At 41.7% G+C, this 21833-nt stretch overlaps 1 protein-coding gene across 3 annotated transcripts in view; it reads left to right on the top strand.

The window, feature by feature from the left end:
* Positions 1-5566: 5566 nt before the first annotated feature.
* The window catches only part of ARID1B (AT-rich interaction domain 1B), a 764650-nt gene continuing 748383 nt past the window's right edge, over positions 5567-21833 (top strand). For 2 of the 3 annotated variants that reach the window (XM_069234667.1, XM_069234666.1), the window contains exon 1: positions 5567-7586. In XM_069234667.1, the coding sequence (XP_069090768.1) occupies positions 5979-7586 (1608 nt within the window). In that variant the 5' untranslated portion in view covers positions 5567-5978. The remainder of the gene's footprint in view (positions 7587-21833) is intronic. The other variant, XM_069234669.1, reaches the window with a different exon arrangement.

Here is a 21833-nt window from a genome sequence, read left to right as displayed (position 1 = left end):
GGTGGTGTCTCTCTCTGGCCTTCTTTCTGAATTTTTTGTCGTGGGGGTTTGTGGGTGATATGGGTGTGTGTTTTATATAGTATTGGGTGTGTGGGAGTGGTGTGGGTATGTTTATCAGGTGTGTGTATTTTGAATTGTCCAATGTGGCGGTTTGTAGAAGTGTGTGTATTTTGAGAGCGGCGGTGTGTACCGCCAATGGAATACCGCGGTTGAAAGACCGCTGCGTGGATTCGTGTGTCGTGATAGTGTGGGCGTATTTCTGTTGGCGTGACGGTGTCGGTTTTGTTTTCGCCAGTTTATCACTGACCTTTGGTGTGGCGGACTTGTGTGGGTGTCTGAATTTTGTCGGATTTCCAGATGTGGGTCATAATAGCTGTGGCGGAATTCTGCGGCCGCGGCACGGCGATAAGCGCCTTTTACCGCCAATGTTGTAATGACCCCCTAAGTGTCTTTCTACCATCAACTCAACTACAGCATACTATCAAGTGTCATTACAGCCAGAAAGTAGAATCTTAACCACTTTTGTTCCTCTTGTGGGGTGTTTTCATCTCAGGGGGTTCCTTTCAGGTTGGGGTCTGCTGCTGTTATGTTTCAGAGTATAAGGCACTAAGCCCCTCATTAAGAGTTTGGCAGGCGGAAAAGGCTGCCCGCCAAACTCCTGTGGTCAGGTCACCACCAGTGCAGTGACCTTCCCGCTGACCCTATTATGAGTTTCCCTCTGGGTCAGTGGGTGCTGGCCACCGGGGAACAGCCCACAACATTGATGCCGGCTCGTGATCGAGCCGGCAGCAATGTTGCGGTGCATAGTGTGCAACAGGGCTGTCCATGGGGTCCCCTGCACCTTTTTTCTGCCAGCTGTAACATGGTGGTTGGACTGCCATACAAAAGCTGACAGAGAGGGGACTCATAATGCATGCAGCGCTGCCCTGGCAGATAAGGAACGCCAGTACCGCCAGCCCGTCCTGTGGAGGAAAACTGGCGGTGCCGGCAGTCCGACTGTGGTGCTTTCGCCATGGTCACAATGTGCCAGTCTTACCGCCACCACAAGTCTGGCGCTCCTAGGACCACCAGACTTGTAATGAAGGCCTGAATCTTTAAAAGAATAGAGAATGTGTTTTTTTCCAGGACGATAGCCACATAAAGGGGAAAACAAAAAAGACCTTGATGACAAACTTAAATAATTTTTTGCCATTTTACAACAAAAAAAGCTGACAGCTAAATATAAGGACTGTATTAATAAGTTAGTTGCATATGGTGAGCCGCCTTGGAGTTTCTGGCTTGCTGGCTGGGGGGACCTCTGTATTGCGGTTGTTGAAGAGAGGAACGTGTTGGGGGGACTTCTCCTACTTTGATAACTGTTTTGACACCACTGTATTGGACATTGTGCGCTTACTGTTCTCTATAATGTTTACTCTGCCATCATGGTGCAGGATGCTCCAATTGTTTGTTTATTATATGTTGTTTATTCAGAAAATGCAAATAAAATATTTCTAATAGAATATTAGAAATGTAAATTTGCACAAGACAAAGTAACTTATTTGGGACATGAAATTAGTGTAAGAGATATACAGCCAAATGAAGAAGCTTTACCTGAAGCCTCCAACTGCAGAACAAGGATGATGTTAGATCGTTTTTGAGTCTTGAAGAATATTATGCAAAACTGAAGAGAAAAATTCTGTAAAAGAAAAGGAGGCTTTAGCTTGTATTTGGAGATTAGATTACTTTATGCAATTATTTTGATGTAAGAATATAATTGTGAGTTGAGATCACAAGCCCCTTGCTAAAGTGTTAACTTCCAAAGGTCTCAGCAATACTTGACCACGGTTTGGATACAATTCTTCAAGACTGATAGAATACAATTATGAACCGTTAAATGTTACTGAGGAGTTGAAGGATTATTGTGCGGCTACTTTGTTAGATAGGGAATATTCTGGAATTAGTCAGAAGGTATAGAGAGAAGTTAATGACATTGTACTATAAAACGTTTTTGATTATTTCAGAACTGGATGGCCACTCAAAAAGAATTTGGTCAAGGAGCCTACATGTTTTTTTGGAAATTTGAGATGAAAAATACATGGAGAAAAACATGCTGTTTAGAAATGGTAGGATTATTCTGCCTGCTACTGTTAGGAAATAAAAAAAATGATATTTGCCATGAGGGGCATACTGGAATTTTGAAAATGAAGAGTAGATTGTGAGAGATATATTGGTAGCCAGGGCTGAATTAATGTGTGAAGAATTGTGTTAAACATTGTATTGAATGTAGTAATTCAGACAAGTCACAGTCTACTTTCAAACCTTTGCATCCTATTGGAAGTCCTAATGTGAGTTGCTAAAGAATTGGCATTGATGTGATCACACCTAATTATATGACACAACACTACCTCTCTATATGATCCCAAAGGAAATGGTTGTGTAGAAGGATTTATTACAGTTCTAAATGGTATTGCTTTATTTTATGATAACAACAATCTTGACTGGAAGAAGGAAAGGAATAAAACGGCCTGGTGTAATAGACTGACTCCCAGTGAAATCACCAGGTTCATTCCTTTTGTGTTGAGAGGCAGGGTGCCTTTATCAAAAGACAATCTTCAGTGGTTGTCTAGTGCCAAAATCGTAGAGTGGTTTTCAGAATTTGTGAGAGAAAGGATAGTAGAAGCCCAATCTGTGTACATATCCTGATATGATGGTTATCACAATGTTAAGAATGCAGAACTTAAACCTTGAGATTGAGTTAAAGTCAAGAAGAATGGTTAAATTCCTAAAGCAGAGTTTAAATATACTGATCCTTTATGTGTCAAGGAGTTGAAATGCAATGCAATCTTATTGAGTAATGAAAGGTTCTGGCATTTCTCTAAGTTGTCCAAATGTAATGGTAATGCGTTGGAAAAAACATAAACACAAGTTTGATTTGTTAGACGTTAATAAACTTCCGTCTCATGATGTTATCAATGATAAGACACAGTAATATTGAAATTTGTCAAGAGTCTTCAAATGTGCTGAAATGTGACACAATTTTAAGAGAGACAGGTTAATTGATCTATTATCAAACACATGAAATTCCATGATTTTCTATTGTATGTCAATAAATAAATTTACTTTCTGTCCTTTTATCTTTAGGTATAAAATGTTTCTGTGTTAAATGTATTGATGTTTTGTGTTAAGATTCATTAAATATCTCTGTAATGAAAATGCTATATTTTATTATTAAAAACAAACCACACGCTCAACTATACGTCCCACAATGCATCACTAGCATACCAAACGCTCTCACTCTGAGTAATCATTCCACCCTAGTAATACTCAGAATCCTGTTTGCACAGGAACACCAACTGCAAAGCTGTCAGAAAGTCAGCAAATATTTAAAAGGAGTGGACTCAGGAATGTAGACAGAAAACCAATCTAGGGATAGGGCAAACGTGAATTATCTGAATGCACTCCTATCTCAAAACCATCCTCTGCTCCAAAGTTTTGTGGGTGCAGGGCACCCCTAAAATCCTACACACCTTAAGACAGTTTAACAGCATGGTTGGATGGGGTGGTGTTAAACCTCAATTTAATGAGGCAACCAAGTCCCAAGATAAGGTGCAAACCAGCATATTAAAAATACAAACAGTTACGAAAAGACTGACCAAATAGTGAGTTCTAGGCAAAAGGATGTATTAAAAAAAATAATCAAAGGGTACAATAAGGTTAATTAGAATGCATGTGTTTACAATCATGGCCATAAAGGCTCTCAGAAATAAGACAATACAGAATAATATGCTAAATCAAAAATATTTTAAGTTCCAAATGAGCAGCAAAATCAGTAAGAAATCAGACTGCATCCCAACTAGCGTGGGAAAGTCTCTGACTCACCCCCAAATTAGATCTCTTATCTACGAAATCTTCTCATAGACTAGTATTGATAGTACAACTTCATTATGGTGCGAGCAAAAGAATACAATTTCAGTAAATCAAAACACGTGAATGAGAAACATCATATAGGCTTACCACCTAAGTGCTAATCCACTACATGAATATTAGTTCATCCACCTCTGACGTGATGTCATCCGGAGAGGTCAGAACAAACTGGTTACAAACACAACATGATGGCATTGAGGCCTAGCTCATGCCTAGTTAGATTGGCACTTTAAAAAGTCACATCAAAATTATTTTAAGGGTAATAGCATCCTATCAGTGTACATGTGAATGAGTGTAGATGTATATTCTGCCCGTTGTTAATAATGCACAAATAATATAAAATGCACTAATACTTCTACACATGCAACCAGTGCTTTAAATGGACAAGTACTCTATGGTACTTAGTACCTTCACTTCTTTAATTTGAAAAAGAGAGTACCTGCACTTTTCAGCAGGGTAACAATACATTTAATGGAACAGTACCCGGCACTTGCAACCACTAGTGCAATGCGGTCATGAATAACTCCACTTTTATGCAACACCTTCTAAATAAGCAGACGTCTGTTTCCCAACAATATTGATACTGTTTCTCCCTGCTTAACTTTCTCTCTCCTAACATATCACTCTCTTCAGTGCAAGTGAAAAGACATATTGAAATTTCCCTCTTGCTATTTGGAATCCTGTTGAGTGTATCAAAGTGCTGGCATGCATGTTATCCTCTAATCCTCGGCTAACTGTTGCTTCGCCTCCTCAATCTCATCCTCTTTCTCTTTGCGCCCATTTGCCCTCCTCCAGACTTCTTTGTTTCTGTGCCCCATTGTCTGTAAAAGCCATGTCCTTCCTGCCTGGGCTTCCATGTCTGGGAGCCTCTCTGTCTGTCAGACTTTAGCCTCTGCATGTCTCCTTGTCTGGACGCCTCCATGTGTGCGTGGCTGAAAGGGTCAACGATGGCTTATTGACTGTGTGATGTTATGACGCTTTTAGATCTCCTCTTCAGACAGCTCCTGATTGGAGGCAGCCTTCCTATGAGGCACAATGAAATGATTGCACGTTTGGCAGCAAGGCTTTAGAAGTACTAGCAACACATAATCAATGTAGGTGCCTAAAGATCGTTTACTTAGTCGTAATAATAAATTACTGTAACACAGTCTGCTAATTTTAAAAACGGGGATGCTAGTTCTGTTTTTTGTTGACTTCTTTTTCCCTGTCAATTGCAATTTGCAAAAGTTTGTTGTGAAAAAAACAGGCTTCATCCAACACAAGAGAAACTGCTCTGTCTCTGTTTCAAAAGAGAAATTATTTTCTTACGAAACAGTGTTCTGTTGTATGCTTGTTGTTGACGGGAAAGCGCTCTGCAAAAAGGGGAGCCTGCATCAGCAAGCATAGCGTGATTGCCGAGCTTCATTAGCAGAAGTGCCCTGTGATCAGATTTGCAAGGCGCGCCCCATGCAGTAATCCTCCTACAGAGCTTGCGTGCGTGTCTCGATGAGTGTGCACGGCTAGCCTGCGCTCGCTCGCCCTCTTCCTCTCGCTCGCTGCTCGCACAGCTCGTGCGAGCTGCCTGGCTGGCTCGGGAAGGAGGGACTAAAGGAGAAGGAGGAGGAGTGTGGTGGTGGGGGTAGGGAACGAATCCAGTCCGGATTTTCCAGCCGACCGAGTCCTCAGAAAGAAGTGGATAATAGTTGCTGGAAGCTCGTCTCTTGTGCCATGCTGGGCCAGATAGGCTTCGCCAGACGCGTATCTTGCCCATATCCGGGTTAGAGAGGGGAAGGAGAAGAAGGAGGAAAGCGTTTCATTGAAACCCGAACAAAAACTTCTGAGCATGAGACCAGAAAGGAGCGGCGGAGACAGGCACCGGCAGTAAGGGCACATTACCATTGTCTTGTCACAGACCGGGAGGCTTAGCTTCCTCCTCTCTGGCCCCTGTTGTGATGAGCAGGGCAGGGGTTCTTGGGGAATAAGCGTGTCCGGTGTGCTCTCCCACTGGCCTGGTCCCCCGCTGTCGGCTCCGGGGCTCTGGGCTGTGTTTTCGTTTTTCTGCTGACTGGGTTTGACTTTGCAATGTTGGAGTGATCATGGCCGCGCAAGTGGTAACGGCGGCGGCGGTGGCTGCGGCGGCAGCCCAGACGAACAATAAGGGGAAGAACCCTGGTCTGTCACCCAGCATAAGCCCGGAGCGGGGCCCTGGGAAGGCAGGCATCACAATGCCCGCAGGAGAGCATGGAACTAGCGGCAGCGGCGGAGTTAGCGGCAGCATTAATAACAACAACAATAATGGGGAACACCACCATCACCTCCAGCTCCACCATCACCACCTCCAACATCACCACGAGCAGCTCAGCATGGCCAATGCGAGATCTGCTTCCCCTTCCAGGGACCCCAGCTCCACTAGCAACAGTAGCAGCATTGGCTCATCGGATGCCATGGAAGGAGGTAGTTCTGCTTTGTCTTCTCCTAGTGCTGGCTTGGAGACTAGTGTCCTACCCAACCACAAGCTGAAGAGTGGTCGAGGAGGAAACGATGATGGAGACCAGCACCCTGCCCACCACCAGCTTCACCACCACCCAGTCCAGCACCTTCACCACCACAGTCACCTTCACCATCCACATCCCCAACAACTCCACCAGCAACACCACCACCATTTGCAGTCCCTCCACCGACAGCAGCAACACCCCTACCAACAAGGTGGTGGGCAGCAGGCACCTGACATGGACCCCCATCCTCATGGAGCAGGCCGCACTAAAGAGTGTGCCACAACGGGTCATCTGGAGCAGCGTACCAAGCCACCGACTGTTATCCGGGGCCCTTTGGTTAAGGAGGAAGAGGAGGACCCACTGGGGGAGCTGGGTAGTGGTGGCGGCCCCTACTCTGAACAGCAGCAGCCGGTCTTGACACCTGTGTCTGGAACAGGTGGGCCGCACAGCAACAACAATGGTACTGGCCACCAGCACCACCAAGGTGGCAGTGGCCGCGCTTCCTCGCACAGCTCTGGCTCCTCTTCATCATCCTCCTCGGACTACAATAACCACTACTATGGTGGTGGCGGCTGCAGTCCTGCCCCTGTTACTGGAAGTAGAGCTGTTGGGCCTTCCTTTGATCAACATGTTGGACAACAAAGCCCTGGAGTAGGGCTGATGCAGCACCCAGAGTCTGGGTCACACAACTCTACCAATAACACCAACTCTCATGAGGCCTACTCTAACCACAGTGGCCCGGCTTACAACCACTACCCAGGAAGCTACCCAGTGCGGCCCAGCCGTGGAGGAGGTGGGGCTGCTCCCATGGAAAGTAGGGCAGGAAGTTATGGTGGCTATGGGGTGGTGGGATCCCCTCGACATCAGCAAGGCAGCAGCACTTCTGGTGGGACTCCCAGCAGCCTAAATAAGGCTGGAGGCTTCCAAAGGTTTGCAGGGCAGCAGAGCCAGCACCCATCCGGGGCCACTCCTACTTTGAACCAGCTGTTGACCTCCCCTAGTCCCATGATGAGGAGTTGTGGCAGTGGCTACCCTGACTACAGCAGCAGCAGTCCTCATGCCCCCCAGCAGCAGCCGCCAGCAGGCATGGGGAAGGACATGGGCTCACCACAATATGGCAACACCGGCAACCAAGTCTGGGGAGGACCACAGAGGAGCCACCCTGCCATGAGCCCAGGAAGCTCAGTACACAGTCATGGCAGAGCACAGGTAAATTACCAGCTTTGACCCTTGCATATCCCTCGGGCCCTACCTCACCATTTTCATTTATTTTATGCAATTATCGGCGAACTGTTGAGTGTTACATTATGCCAGTCGGCTTCCTCAGAGTGCCAAAGGCCATCCGGCCATCAGGCATGCATAACATAAGATAGGGACTGACAATACAATAGTAAGAGCTGTGTAAAATAGCACTCCAAATATTGTAACTAACAGTCCCTATGTCATAGCCTTTCTTTATGTGGAAGGGTGGTCATAGTTCTTGAACGGATCCTATAAATAATTAATCAAACAGCTCTCTGAACACCACATTGCGTTTTCATGGGTGGGGCATTAACTAATATTGAATAAAATAAAAAAAACTATTTTTAGGTATTTCTGCATGCTTGGCCTTACGTTCCCTGTAGAGAACACAACCTGGAAGCAGGCGTTGTCCTGAGCATTCCCGATGCTACAGTTACCCAGTTATGTGTTGAGGTGGAGTTACGGGCTTACCATTATGTGGGGACCTGACACTGCAGTTAGAGGTAAATGTCACTGTAAAAAAACATTCGTAGGCAGAGAACACATATCTTCTTTCCTCTTTGCCACATTCACCATTTCACCTCAAGTAATGTAAAAAGTATTGTGGTATTTTTCCTTGCCTGTAAAGGATATCTGTAGTTTCCGCACGCATTTGTGTAGAGCAAACGTTCATAAATATTCAGTAAAACAAGTCCGAGCCTAAATAACATTCAAGTTGTGTTTTTAAAACCCAAGTTTTAGTGGTTGTATGATGACCACGACGAGTGGTAGGACTGTCGGTTCTTTTATGTGGTTGTACTATGGCAATAACAGCCTAGTCCTTGGTGTGAGCCTCGATGGAAAGAACAACATCCAGAAAAGGCAGGATATATAGTACTTGTAGTGCAGCTAATCTAAGTATTTCTGAACTCACGAAAAGCCAATTAATGTGTTATTAATCTATTAGATCACGTTATTTTACTGATCGAATCCATGTATATTGCTTTATTCCGGCCCGTCGTCAAGGCAGTCGAGTAGAAGGCCTCGCGCTATGTCTAATGCTTTTTGCCTCGTAGCCTGAGCCGAAACAGTGACTTGATCTCCTTTGCAAGGTTTGGAATTTGAATTGTGGAGGTAAAGTGGCTGTAATAGTCTCCAGACAGCTGCCTCGGAGTTGACATCTAATCTGCCATCTGATTGGCTCGACTCTCACCATTGGGCATTTAGCACTGCTGATGTAAATAGAAGTGCTGAGCAGCACACAGAGAAGACAGCCATCCTGCCTACACATAATAACAAAGCAATCGCTCCCCTCAGCAGGTGAAAGATCCCCCAGGAAAGGAAGATTTAAAACAAAAGTACATCTGCAGATTACACTACAAATACGCCGGTCACCTAGAAATGCATTCCATTATTGATGAAGGAAACACTCGGGATGCTGATTTGCATGCATGTTTATATTATTTCATCTGTTTGAACAGGGTGACAGGCAGAGCTATGGTAAATGTTAATTTTTTTAAAGCAGTGCCCTCTATCAAAATATGTTTAGCTGTCGGTGAGAATATGCCTAAGCCTCAATAAGTTATATTTTACATTGTGTGTATGTTTTTCGTGCCGAACACAAAAATGTTTTTGTGTCGAACCTTTTTATTTTCCATTTTTTTGTTTTTATTGCAGTGGGTGTTCTGTGCACGACTATTAATTCTCGTCCTAAACGCAGAGCTAAAATCCAACATTTTTCCGCATTTTAGCCTTCCTCCCCTTCTGTTCTAGCAGAATGGGCTGCCATGATTCTTTGGAAATGTACTACCGATTTGTCCAGTTTGCTAATTTATCTGATTGCTGTTTTTAACATTTGGCAAGTGTTGTATCTCATATCCTATTTTCAAAATATTTATTTTTTACAAATATTTGTATGCACCAATGTTCATATTTTGTGCACTAATTGCCTGCATGTTTTGTGTTGGAAGGTTAGTTCTAAAAAAATTTAGGGGACGTTGGGGAAATATATTGTTGGGCATTGCCACTTTCCTTATGCAGGAATTAAACGTTAGGGATTAAACGTTTAACACATGTATCCACATTTTAGCTACAAAAATGTACTTCGTGCTCGATATACGACTGTAAGTCTTTAAACATTTATCCTTTGTGCTTTCTTTTATTTATTGTATTTCAATAGCAGGAATCTAACTGTAATGATTACAGCAAATATTTTATCGAATGTGCGAATATTTATTTTGAAGGCTGAAAATGTTTCCAAGGTTAGTTTTCTTTCTTTTTAAGTCTGGTTTTGTCCACTGCTATGAATAGTATATTTTGAGGAAAGGCAAAACAGCATTTCTTTTTAAACGGGGTTTAAACAGCAGACACAGTATCAAATAAAATGTAAATTGAAACGGTTCGTAATACGATCGCTTTTTTTTGTATTGTTTTGGGATATTTCTCAGATTGTTCATAAAGACATTCTTCGTTAATTACTCAGCTATTAGTTGAATATCCCCTACCTTGGCTTGAACATAGAAACAAACGTGATGAATGAATACACTGTAACTTGATGCTTCCTTTCATAAATTGCGTGAAGTATATTTTATGGGGGTGTACCTTAACCATGGATTTAGCATGTATGCCACTGGGAATGCTAATATGTTGGATCTGCTCTTTCTTATAGCCACGCATTTCCATTTGATTGTAGAGTGTATGAATTCTTTTATTTGGTATTCTATGGGTAACGTAGACTGTCTTTTGCATCTGTCTCTACACGGTGTGTTTCAGGGTGCTGAGAAAAATATTATTGGGCATTGAGATGATGATGCTCATATTATTTTGTTAGCTTCTTGGGGTTGATCTATTTTTGTTGGGAAAATGTTCACTACACTTTATCTGAACATGAAAAATATTTACTGTGTCTAGCGTGCATCCATCTAGCTAGTTCTAAGTATGTCCAGTGTACTCTCCATTTCAACTCGTCAGAAAGACCTTAGGTTTGTTTCTCTTAAGTTACTGGTTGTCGTTAATATACCATAAGTAAAATACGCGTTTGCAAGTGTGATGGCTATAACTTTGATACCTCTCATTGATTGGCCCTTTAGATTGAGCTGACGTGACTGGCTAGGTGTTCATTACTCCTCCACCCCTTTGGCATCCACCTTTGAAGATATACTCATGAAATTGCTATGTTTAAACGGGTGTTACATAGTCTTTAGCATGCCAAAGGTGCCCCATTAGTCCACCGAGAGAAAAAGCCCCCCTCCCCCCCCCCAAAAAAAAACATATATCGAACGTGCATGAGACTGGTGAGTATTTTATTTGAATCACGGTGTGAATTGTAGTTTGTTGGTTGCTGCGAACGATGGCTATTAAACATGTATATTATCCTCCCTGTGCTCCGTCAACCTCGGCATAGTAGAAGAGTGAACTTGAGACTTTGGAGCTTTATTACACATCTGTTACGTTATTAAGAAGGTGTTTTGGCAGATAGACTTAGAAGGCCCACGGTTTGAGGTTTCACTCTGATTTTCTTAGTTGTCAGAGAGACCATTTTTCTGTAAGAACATAAAAAACGTTGAATCACTCTGATGATTTCCAATTTAAAAAAACAACTTGAGGGGGGTAAATACCCCTTATTGGTGTTATTCAGAGAGTAGTTCCTTGTCTCCCGCAGTCACTATATTGTGATAGGAAAAAGTCCAGCATGTTGGAAGACGCTCAGCTCTTCCTTGGGTCAAAGAAATAAAAAGTGGACTAGCGTTTAAGAACAAAGTGACACTGGTGACGGCGTTAAGGAAATACGGTGGCCATTTTGGAATGTATAATTTTAAGTTTGCAAACAGTTGAAAACATTATATGCGTTACATCTATTGTGCTCCTCTGATAATTTTTTTATCGTCTCATGAGTGCAGTGGATTAAACGGCTAACCTCCTAAATGACGTTTCATTTTCCGTAACCGTGTTCTCTTATTTATAAAATCATGAAACAGCAGTGCGTACTACTCTGGAAGGCATCGTGCGGTGCAGTGGAATACCGCAATTGCGGTGTTTTACATTCCTACTCTGTTTGTAGCTATTGAAATCTAGCGATTACCGCAAGAATACCTTATTTCCTTATATTTTAGCGGAGGTTCGCATTTCACATTGCGCAAGCTCGTTATTTCGCTCGAACCCAGCTACATTAGTAGGAATGGGAGTTGAAATGATTTTGTTTGATCATTAGGCAGGAGGAGTATCGGGGGGTCAGGCAGCAAAGACTATTGCTTCTTCCGTCTACACCAAGGCGAGTAACAGTGCTGAGAAAAAGGCCTTTGGTAGAGTGGGGTTAATGTTCCGTGTGTTCAGGCAGCTGCCATTGGGGAAGCTACTTCTCAGTTGAATTAATTTCCACTCGGGTCATGCAAGGGCATGTGTACCGTGTAAGTTCTCTTAAACGTGAAACCGCCAATCCGTTTGAAATGCGACATTTTCCCCTAAAGTGTAGTTGCTGTAACGTGAAGGCAGCGTAGTTGTTGGAGATGAGGAGCGCTTAGAAATACGCCCCAAACATGGCAAGTATTTGTAAACACTTTGGCATTTGACTTTTGAAAAGTTGTCTTCTGGGTCACTGACTGTCAGTACATTGCACTACACCATTTTGTGAGACCAAAGGCAGGCTGCCCAGATTCCCCTTACAAGGAAGGCGAGAAGAGCCTAATAATGATACATATCACGAATTAAATCTAATCTCCAAACATGCACGCTTTCTCCAGAGACGCCTCGCATAAAATAAACTGTGAAATGTGATACGGATAATAAGTAAGGTACTAAACATCCTAAGCAGTGATCTTCCAGACTTGGGCTCTGTAATCAAACTTCTAGGGTTAGAGTGTTGTTTGTTCGTGTGACCCAGTGAGTTTATGCAACAGTCTGGCATAAGCTGCTTACTGGTACTGTTACAGGAAATAAATATTGGACAACGATCAATTTTACTATTCTATCAGTGGATGTGTATGGTAAAAATGATGGTCATTGACTAGGGTTGCATGCAAGATAATGAATCGTTGTGCAAACCCAAAGTGATGGTCAGTGTGGATCAACCATTGTATGTATCAGCCAGCACTGTGAGTGAAAGCTTGTTATGTATCTATGAAAATGTAATTGTTTTATCAAGTTTGAATGTCAGCCGATTAGGCTATTACTAGATTTAGTTAGCGTATTCCATTGTGTTTATATTATGTTTTTGCTGCACCAAAACAAGTTAAAACATCACTCACCTAGAAGAAACTGTTTATGAAAACCATCAGTATAATTATTGAGAAGAGACAGGTGAAAGGAGATCATCTTTTAGAAGGGAGTAGAAAGTGTGGCATGTGCTATTAACATGAACAGAAGTAGAAGAGCATCCTAGCGTTTGAAGGGTAGAGGAGAGGGTAAGTAGTGAAAATAGAGTGAGTACGGGGAGAATGAGGAGATGCTATAAAAAATTCAGAAGCTGAAGGTTGCTTGAGGGAGTATTTAAAAAAAAAAAAAAGACTGCGAGTAAAACGGACACCAGCATGGAGAAATTGGTGTGGAAGGTGGCACAGTAGCTGGAGAACATAGACTAAATAAAAGTCCGATTGAATGGTTTTAAATTGAGCCGCAAGTGTCAAAGAAGTAGGCAGGAAGAGCAGTAATCAAAAGTAAAAAGAGAAGAGATCAGAATTTTGATAGCCTAGAAAGTAAGAAAGGGATGGATTTGCCTCACATTATAGACTTGAAAACAGCAGAAGGAGTCCGTGATGGAGATGCTACCAAACAAGTAGGGAGTGAGAATCAAAGTAAGATAAGGAAAGGTTTCAGAATCCCTAGCCTAGAAGTGTAAGAAAAAGCTGAAAGAACAGCTCAAGGAAACAAGATTGGTAATGTAGATATAGAAAAGGAAGGGAATAAATATGGAGCCCTCTGTAAAACCATACCACTGAGAATAGGAACCTGTTATGCCTTGTGTCAGACAGAAGATATGAGAAAAGAAGCAAACCATTGAAGTGTTGCACTTGAGAGGCACATTATAGAAAGAAGGGATTTGGAAACTATGGTCAGCAATAGGAAGAGGCGCAAAGATCAAGAGAGAGATGTGAAGATATTGTTGTGTGCCAGGTCGAGGTCAAGGTATTGGCAACATAAAGAGGAGACGTTTTTGGTAGAGTGAGTAGAACAAAACACTGTTTGAAGGAAGAGAGTTGAGATTTACCTAAAAGTATACATTACATTTTAGCAATCGGGACAGTTAAAAATAAAGTTTGTGAAACTAGTTTATTGGGACAAATGAGGTCTCTTCACTTTTGTTTGCATAATGGCAGCCTTATACCAGTGAACAGTACAGTACTGCATTATTGTTGTATGATAAATGTAGGTAGTCATAGGCAGCCTCGGATGAGGCATCACGCCCTTCTCCCAACTTTGACTATAAATTACATGTTCCACCTTAAATGGTGTGTACTCGGTGCCGACTGTGTACATTAACATGGCACAGAGCATATATATATTTATGAACACGTTACACATCCTTACATGCCATACATCATATTTCAGAATCTGTCAAAAATGTGAGAATCTTCTGATCTTTAAGTGTATTGACTAAATCCCTTCTGAATAACGTCAATTTATCACAACGTGTAATGGTATTTCTATTATAGACCTAAGCACAACAGTGTGCTTAATTGTAAGATTCTCTGAAACATTTTGTTATTTTTTAGGGCTAGAAGAAACGTTTGTTTAAAAAAAAAAATGATTAGTGATTTTAGAATGAAACGGACATGGCACTTAGTCACATGACAGGAAGTTATGGCACCATTTGACCAATCCGAAAGTCCACTGAGAACGTACATATTAACACATGCACTTAACAAATTATGTAAATAGTAATAATAAAAAAGGTATGAAGATCAGCCCGGTTCATTAACTAAGTTAATGTTAGTTCTTAAATTAATTGTGTCCCTAGCTTAGGAATGTTTCTTTCTGGTCTGTGAGGATTATGTGTGGTCACTGGTAATGTCACCTTATATACATAACTTTGTATATTCAAGCTGTGAAACCACAAAATGAGACTAATCCTGGTATTGTCGGTTAATGCAATTACAATACTTACAGAGTTGCACGACTTCTGTGTTCTTACTGCATAGGTCATGGTATATAGAGAGGCCAAATTATGTAAACAAAAAAAAAATTACAGTTGATGGACCACTAAAGCCTTTGGTTTACGTTTAGTGTTCATATTTATTCTGAGTTTTGAAAGCATTGCTGTCATTTTATTTACTAGTAAAAAAAAAAAGCATAATGGTAGTTTTATTTTTGAACTCATTTGTGTCCTGCGGCTAGATGTATATTCATAACTATCCTCCCAATACTTTGGAAATTTCACATTTCATCACAGAATTCAAAATCAAGCAAGCCCTCCGCTTTTCAGAATTTCGTACTTTGTGGTGGTCATGTATTCTGTGCTAGGACTCATTCCTCATTTTAATATACCAATGATGTAGTGAGGAATCTTGGTACGGGTAACTTGTACACAGTAATAAAATGTGGGGGTAAGAGAGCTCAATTGGTTAATGTATCTGCTGCTACCTTAGAGGTTACAGGTTTCTTTTTTTATCTAATGGCAAATAAGAACTGATCTATTATTCCTTATTAATAATAAAACATAGCTCCCAACATTTTGATTCTCCAAGGAGGTTGAGATTTAGATTTTCCAGAGTGTTTTCAACTTTAAATCAAGGGAGGTGACACTTTTTTTGAGGGGGGAGAAGGTTTTCTATGATGGTGATCCCATTGCAGTTTAGGAGAAGCATTTTGTTTGGTAAATGGGTGAAGATGAGTTCAAAGAGTGTGATGCCCTCTTTCAGGAGCACAAATTGCCACCTACGTTTATATCTGTTAATACATCACTTTGCATTTTGGGTGATAGGCCATGGTGTTAGACATTTGTTTTTATCATAATAGTTGATTTCAATATTTAAATTGGTTTTGGCATATCTGGCGAGGTACATTTTGGATGGTGTATCACTGTGTGGCTTTGTTGTCTGCGTTGACTTATTGACGGGTACGCCATGAGCATCTTCAGGGAAACTGGAGCTTGCTGAAGGAATGTATTTGAGCCCCCTGAGCAGTATGGATGACCTCCTTTATTCTGTCATTGTGAATCGACAGCTAGACACGTGGTTCTGAAGGAGAGAGTTAGGATGAAGCAAGGAACAGCTTACTTGCTAAAACCGTCCTATGTCCATGTTAATACTGGAAGATGTGGAGATTAGTGTCCATTGGGAGGAGAGTGTAAGATGAAGTTCTTCGTTTCCTTTCCCTCCTCCATAATTTATATTTCGATCATTTCATTAGGATTTTGAAAATCTACCAATTAATAAAACAAATTAAGGGATAGTGAAAACAACACAAAAAACAGAGTACCATTCATTACAAGGAGTTAAGAAATGACCTTAAGGCATACGCACTAGTAAAATAATGGTATATGAACAGAAAGAGATACTGAGTTCTTAAGTATAATAGAGTGCATTGGGAACATGGGTGGGAGGGGTGCATTTTACATGCTGGGCAGCCCCCATGATACAAAAAAAAAAAAAAAAGTAATTCTTTATGTCCAGTTGGCTGTTACCCCTCCCCTCTCCACTGAAACCTCTTGAGTCTGCCTGTGTGCTTGGGGGCTGAGGTAGCCCCCTGAGCACCTAGCCAATGAAAGTGAAATAAGTACTTTCTCAAAAATGATAAATAGTAATATGCCTAAAGAGAAGTAACACAAGGAAAATATCTTATGATTTTTGAATAGCACTAGCTAGGTACCCCTTACTTTGAGACAATTGCATGGGAGCAATAGGCAGTGAACATTGATGTAAGACGTTTAGTTGAGGAGTTTGTATTTTCTGAAGGTAGTGATCGATCTCGTCTCACATAGGACAAGTGATGCATTGGTATGTTATCAGCACACCTACTCTAACACAACTATGCTCCCAAGTTTGCACTGCAAGCTTGTTTTCAGGTTTCCAATTGCACTAGAGTGTGTTAATGCCTACCATTAGCTTGTAATCAAGTAAGTGAGGTTGATACATCAGATGCATTCTCAATAAAAGTGCCTTGTGGGCCGATTGTTAGAAAACTGAGAGAGTTTTATTTGAAAAATATTATCACGGTAGGAAGCAATATCGCTCCAAAATTCTTAAGGACAGATTTATACAACATTTGCCCACCTCGTCATGACACATTCAACAGGTATCAAAGGGGGATAAGGTAAAGTTTGTGTAATCAATGGGGCGCCCTGTACCCCGGAAATAGCTTACAGTTTATGCCAAATCTAGATTGGCCTTGACCTTAAAGAGTAACTTCCAAATCAAAAGCCAGCTCTCTCCAGCGCACGAAATTTACCTCTGTAATTTAATGGAGATGGACAGTTTGCTTGTATTCTTAAATGTAGATGAATACCATTTTATAGAGACTAATTTGGTTATGGCATGTCAGAAAAGGTAAATGTTGCACTCAGTGCTTGAAATGGAAAAAATAGAAGTGCAGGTACTTTGGATCAGATTACCTGCTTGCTTCTGAGAAGTGCCAGTCGTCTCCAATGAAAAGTATTACATTTTTCTTGAGTAGTGCAGGTACTCTCCCTCTCAGAAAAAAAAAAAGAAGTGCCAGTTCTCCGTCCTGGACAGTACCGACCAATTTCAAGCACTTGTTGCACTCAAAATTAGGGAAACCTGTTCTGTTTACACCAGTGACTCACTGGGACACAAACAATGGCCTTTGTAAAGACGGTCGTTTGAAGTTCACTTTTCACCACTATGGGGGCAGTTGCAGTCTGACCAGCTCTTCCACACAAGCATTTCTGCTTATCATTAATAAGGAGAAAACTGACATTCTTAGACAAAGATTTAATTGTTCTGAAAATGTGAGGGATCCAAAGAGTGAGGAATTCTTTGTAAACCTGTATGTCACTCATAAACACAAATTTACTATGTTAACTCATTTGGTGCTGAGGACGGAACGGTTCCGTCCTCATGACACGCGCTCCAAATTCCTCTGCAATTTGCAACAGAGGTATTTGGTTTTTCTAAAAAAAATAAAAAAAAAGAGCATTCCCAGCTCCAAAGGCTGTTTTTGGTTTTCAGTGGAATGACTAGCAGCACACATGGCGCGCTGATGTCATTTCACTGAAAATGAGACAATTGGCTTATTTCACTTTCACTGCCTCGTGCTCAGGAGGCTACCTCAGCCCCTGAGCACATAGGTAGACTGGAGAGGTGTCAGTGGAAAGGGAAGGGGTAAAAGCCCACTGGGCACCTACAATTATTTTTCGTAGAGGCTGCCCAGCATGTTCATGCATGCCCCTCCCCTCCTCTGACCCTCTACCCACCCACTCATAAACGGAAAAGGTCTTTCTGCCTCCCTGGGGACAGATGGAGCAATTACCGAGGATTACTTTTATTTGTAGGGGTAAGGGCTGCCCCTACCCCTTCAAAAATGGGTTAACAGTCTTTCTGCTCCTCTGTGGACTAAAACATTTCTCCCTAATGGCAAGTAAGACAATGTTTGATTTTGTTGGGAGTTGTTTTTACAGATTAGGTCAGGAGAGTTTGGCTAATTCCCAGTATCATCCCCCTTGCAATGGTGAGCAGCTTCACTTTTTGGGCTTTGGGTAGGCTGCCACCTGAAAAAACATACCAGACCCATACAGTTTTGAAAACTAGACATCCGTGGGAGTCCAGGGTAGTGAGCTTCACATCCATGCCACACCATTTTCTTACCAACAATGCCCTGCAAACTTCAAATGTTGACTAAAAAATATAAAAAAATGTTCCTCATATTTCTGTGATGGAAACTTACGGAATCTGCAGGAATCCACAAAATACCTACCACCCAGCATTGTCTTACTCCGATAAAAATGCTGTGACACTTGTGTGATTGAGCCTAGTGCCAGTGACGTGAACGGATTCAACCAATGTCAGCAGGAGTCCCCACGGCAAGGGCTCCCATTGCGCTTGGTTTGATAAATGCCTGCCACTGGCACTAGGCCCAGCACACAAGTGGTGTAGCATTTTTATCGGCAAAAGTGGGCCACTGCTGGGTTGTAGGAATTTTGTCGGGCCCAAAAACCACAGCTTCATACTTTGCAAAAATCGGGTCAGTGTGGAAATATTTGATGCATCTATGGTGTGTTTTGGGCCATTTCCTGTTGCGAGCACCAGGCCTACTCTGACAAGTGAGGTACAGTTTTTTCTTGGGAGCCTTAAGGGAACACAGAATGGTAGAACAAGTGTTATTGCCAGTTGTATTTCTCTGTATTTGCACTTTCCAAATGTAAGACAATGTGTAAGAAAGTAGCACATTTTGAGAAATAGCCTCTAATTCATATGCTAATATGGATGCCCACAAATTCAGAGATGTGCAATTTAACCCCTGTTTCTAAACTCCATATCTTGTGCCCATTTTGGAAATTCATTGGTTTCCTTGATACCTACTTTTCACTATTTATATTTTACCATAAGAATTGTTGTATACCAGGTGCACAATAAAAATAAAAATAAAAGAAACATTGCAAGGTGCTGCTCAATTATTGGCTCTGGGTACCTCGGGTTCTTGGTAAACCTACAAACCCTATATATCTCTGCAACTAGAAGGGTCCAGCGAACGTAATGGTATATTGCTTTTGAAAATATGCCACAGAAAAAGTTACAGACAATGCCATTTGCAGGGGGGTGGGGGGGTAGTAGACACTTTCTTCTGCAGCACTTTTTTTCCCAAAAAACTTAAAATGTACCTATATTTTGTCCATTTTCTTGGTCCCCTGCAGGGGAATCCACAACTCCTGGGTACCTTTAGAATCTCCAAGATGTTGAGGGGAAAAAGGACACACATTTGTGGACAAAAAGTTATGGGGGCCTAGGAGTGAACCACCCCAAATAGCCCCCAAAAACAGGCTTAGTATGGTGGGGGCAGGGCCTAGCAGCGAAGGGGTTAAACTAGGTGCCGCTGCTGGCGATATGCTGCCTTACATTTATTTCAAGGACAGAATAAAGCAGAAGACGCTATTCACAGTCTCTTGCTTCTTCACAACTGAATCTCCATTCTACAGATGAGCAGACGGGCCCACACAAATTTAATGTTTTGACAACATTTGGATACTTCGGTTTATCTGCTATTTGTGTACCCCTTTTTTGCCTATTTGAATTAGCAATAAGATTAGCTTTTACTGATTTACATTTTACTGGTAACACTCTGCAGTCACTTGTGCCCGTCCATATATGAGATTCCTTTTTTCGTAGTTCTTTTGTGTGTTGTGGACAGGCCATTCAACTTGGCTCTGAACCCCATTGCAAGGAGTAAGCTTCTGGCCTGATCTGGGGATATGTTTCCCTAAGTTGGTCAGAAATGTTTGTTGCTACCTGTATTTCACTACAATGTTTTGTGACGAAGTTGTATAATGGATAGTAAATTGCTACATCAACTTGAGAGCAATGCAAGTAATCTGATATCCGTGCAATATTGTTACTTTTTATATAGTGGCTCTTGGTGCCAATGGATACTGTGTTAAGGTAAAGCGTGGCCACGCTGCATCATTGTAGAACAACATTGTGGGAACATGGGAAGTTGTCTTATTTAATTCTCTGTATGACCTGAAGGTCACAGGCTCCAATCAAGTTTTGTGGAGTATTGTTGGTGAAGTCCCTGTGTTTTATGATCAGTCCCTTGTAGTTGGTAATTTTAAATACTTGAGTATCTCTTAACTTTCTAATTAAATGTTAACTTTGGGCTGCTTTTAATTGTGTAATTCAGTTTTTAAACCTATAATGCCCTTTTTTCACCATTTCATGATAAATAGCTCACTTTTCAAGTGAGTGATTCTCTATTCTCTCCCAAAATGAGCATCATAAATGTTGTCTGAAGCTGGACGCTTATTATCACGCTTGGCATGTGTCAGAGTGCACTACATGTTGCATTCAATTAATCCAGCATTGAGTAAATAATATAGCATATCGTTTAAAATAATCAACGTTTAGAGAAAGCAAATTGTCTCCTCTGTCTTATCCACTGCTTTTGAAAACAACCTGTACATCTTATTGGGGAGAATCACTGTATTATTTGTCTTGTCGCTTATGATGAACATGCCTTCATATGCACAGGCTAGTTCATCCCCCCACATGTGTGTTTTCTAATTATGAGCGCTTTTCCCCCTTTTCTGCTTTCTTATTTCTTGTACATTTTAGGAATACTGCTCTGCTCAACAAAAGGTGTCAGTAGTAGACACCCAAGATGGGTGCACAGTTGTTAAGTGTCCAAATGTTTTGTTTTTGATGTTTATTTTTATTTAGTATTTGAGTGAGTGCGATCTGCGTGCCGAAATGCACCTGAAGACTAATTTTTACACGATACAGAGCAAAAGTGTAATAAAATCATGTTCTTTTCGAACAACAGACGAACCGAGCACTGACAACAAGGAACTCGGTTGGAGGCTTATCAGGGCTTCCTCGCCTCCTTCTTCGGCTACTGGATGAACATACTTTCAACTTGCCAGATCCAGCACATTCCTTCAACCTACCTACATACCATTTTACGGTCGTACTTTCCTTGGCCGGACTGGCCCAGCCTTGATAAAGTCACTTGTGTGACGAAACACGTGTTGGCTGTTTCTCTGCAAAAACGAAAACTCACCTATGACAAACGCTGTCTAAGAATTAAAGACTTTGATCAACACCAACTTGGAATCAGTGCTTTCTTCTCCGCTTCTGGACCTACGTTACCAGGGATACATTTTCCCATTGATCTTACTGGACTGTACTCCTCTGAGTGCCTGGTCAATTTGTAGTAATAAAATCATGTATTTGGTGGAAACTCCGGTTACAGCATACAACCAGGGTTTATGTAATTTACTAAATGCTTAATAGGAAGTGGTGGTAAATCTCAATATGAAGGGGAACTGGTTGTATGAAAACAAAGCACATCCTGAGAGTTTTCGACTTTTACTTTGCTACATTGTAAAACTTATATTCATTGTAGGCGCTATTCTTTGCGGGGCTCTGGACGCACCCGATTTCTCGGCACTGGTGTGACCATGTATATTTTTAGCTGATGTGAAGCACGGCTGCAGTAATCGCTGCCTCCCTGGTCAGCAAGAATAGCAGTTGGGATAGCAGACCACCATGAACCTCACTGGTTTGCTGATGTTTTCATGAAGATCTGTGGTTTGCTTGCAAGCCGATCTAAAATCTAGTTGTTTAGCAGAGC

Source organism: Pleurodeles waltl, chromosome 5 (assembly GCF_031143425.1).
Source record: "Pleurodeles waltl isolate 20211129_DDA chromosome 5, aPleWal1.hap1.20221129, whole genome shotgun sequence".
Classification (NCBI taxonomy): domain Eukaryota; kingdom Metazoa; phylum Chordata; class Amphibia; order Caudata; family Salamandridae; genus Pleurodeles; species Pleurodeles waltl.
This window is presented reverse-complemented; position numbering and strand designations above follow the sequence as displayed.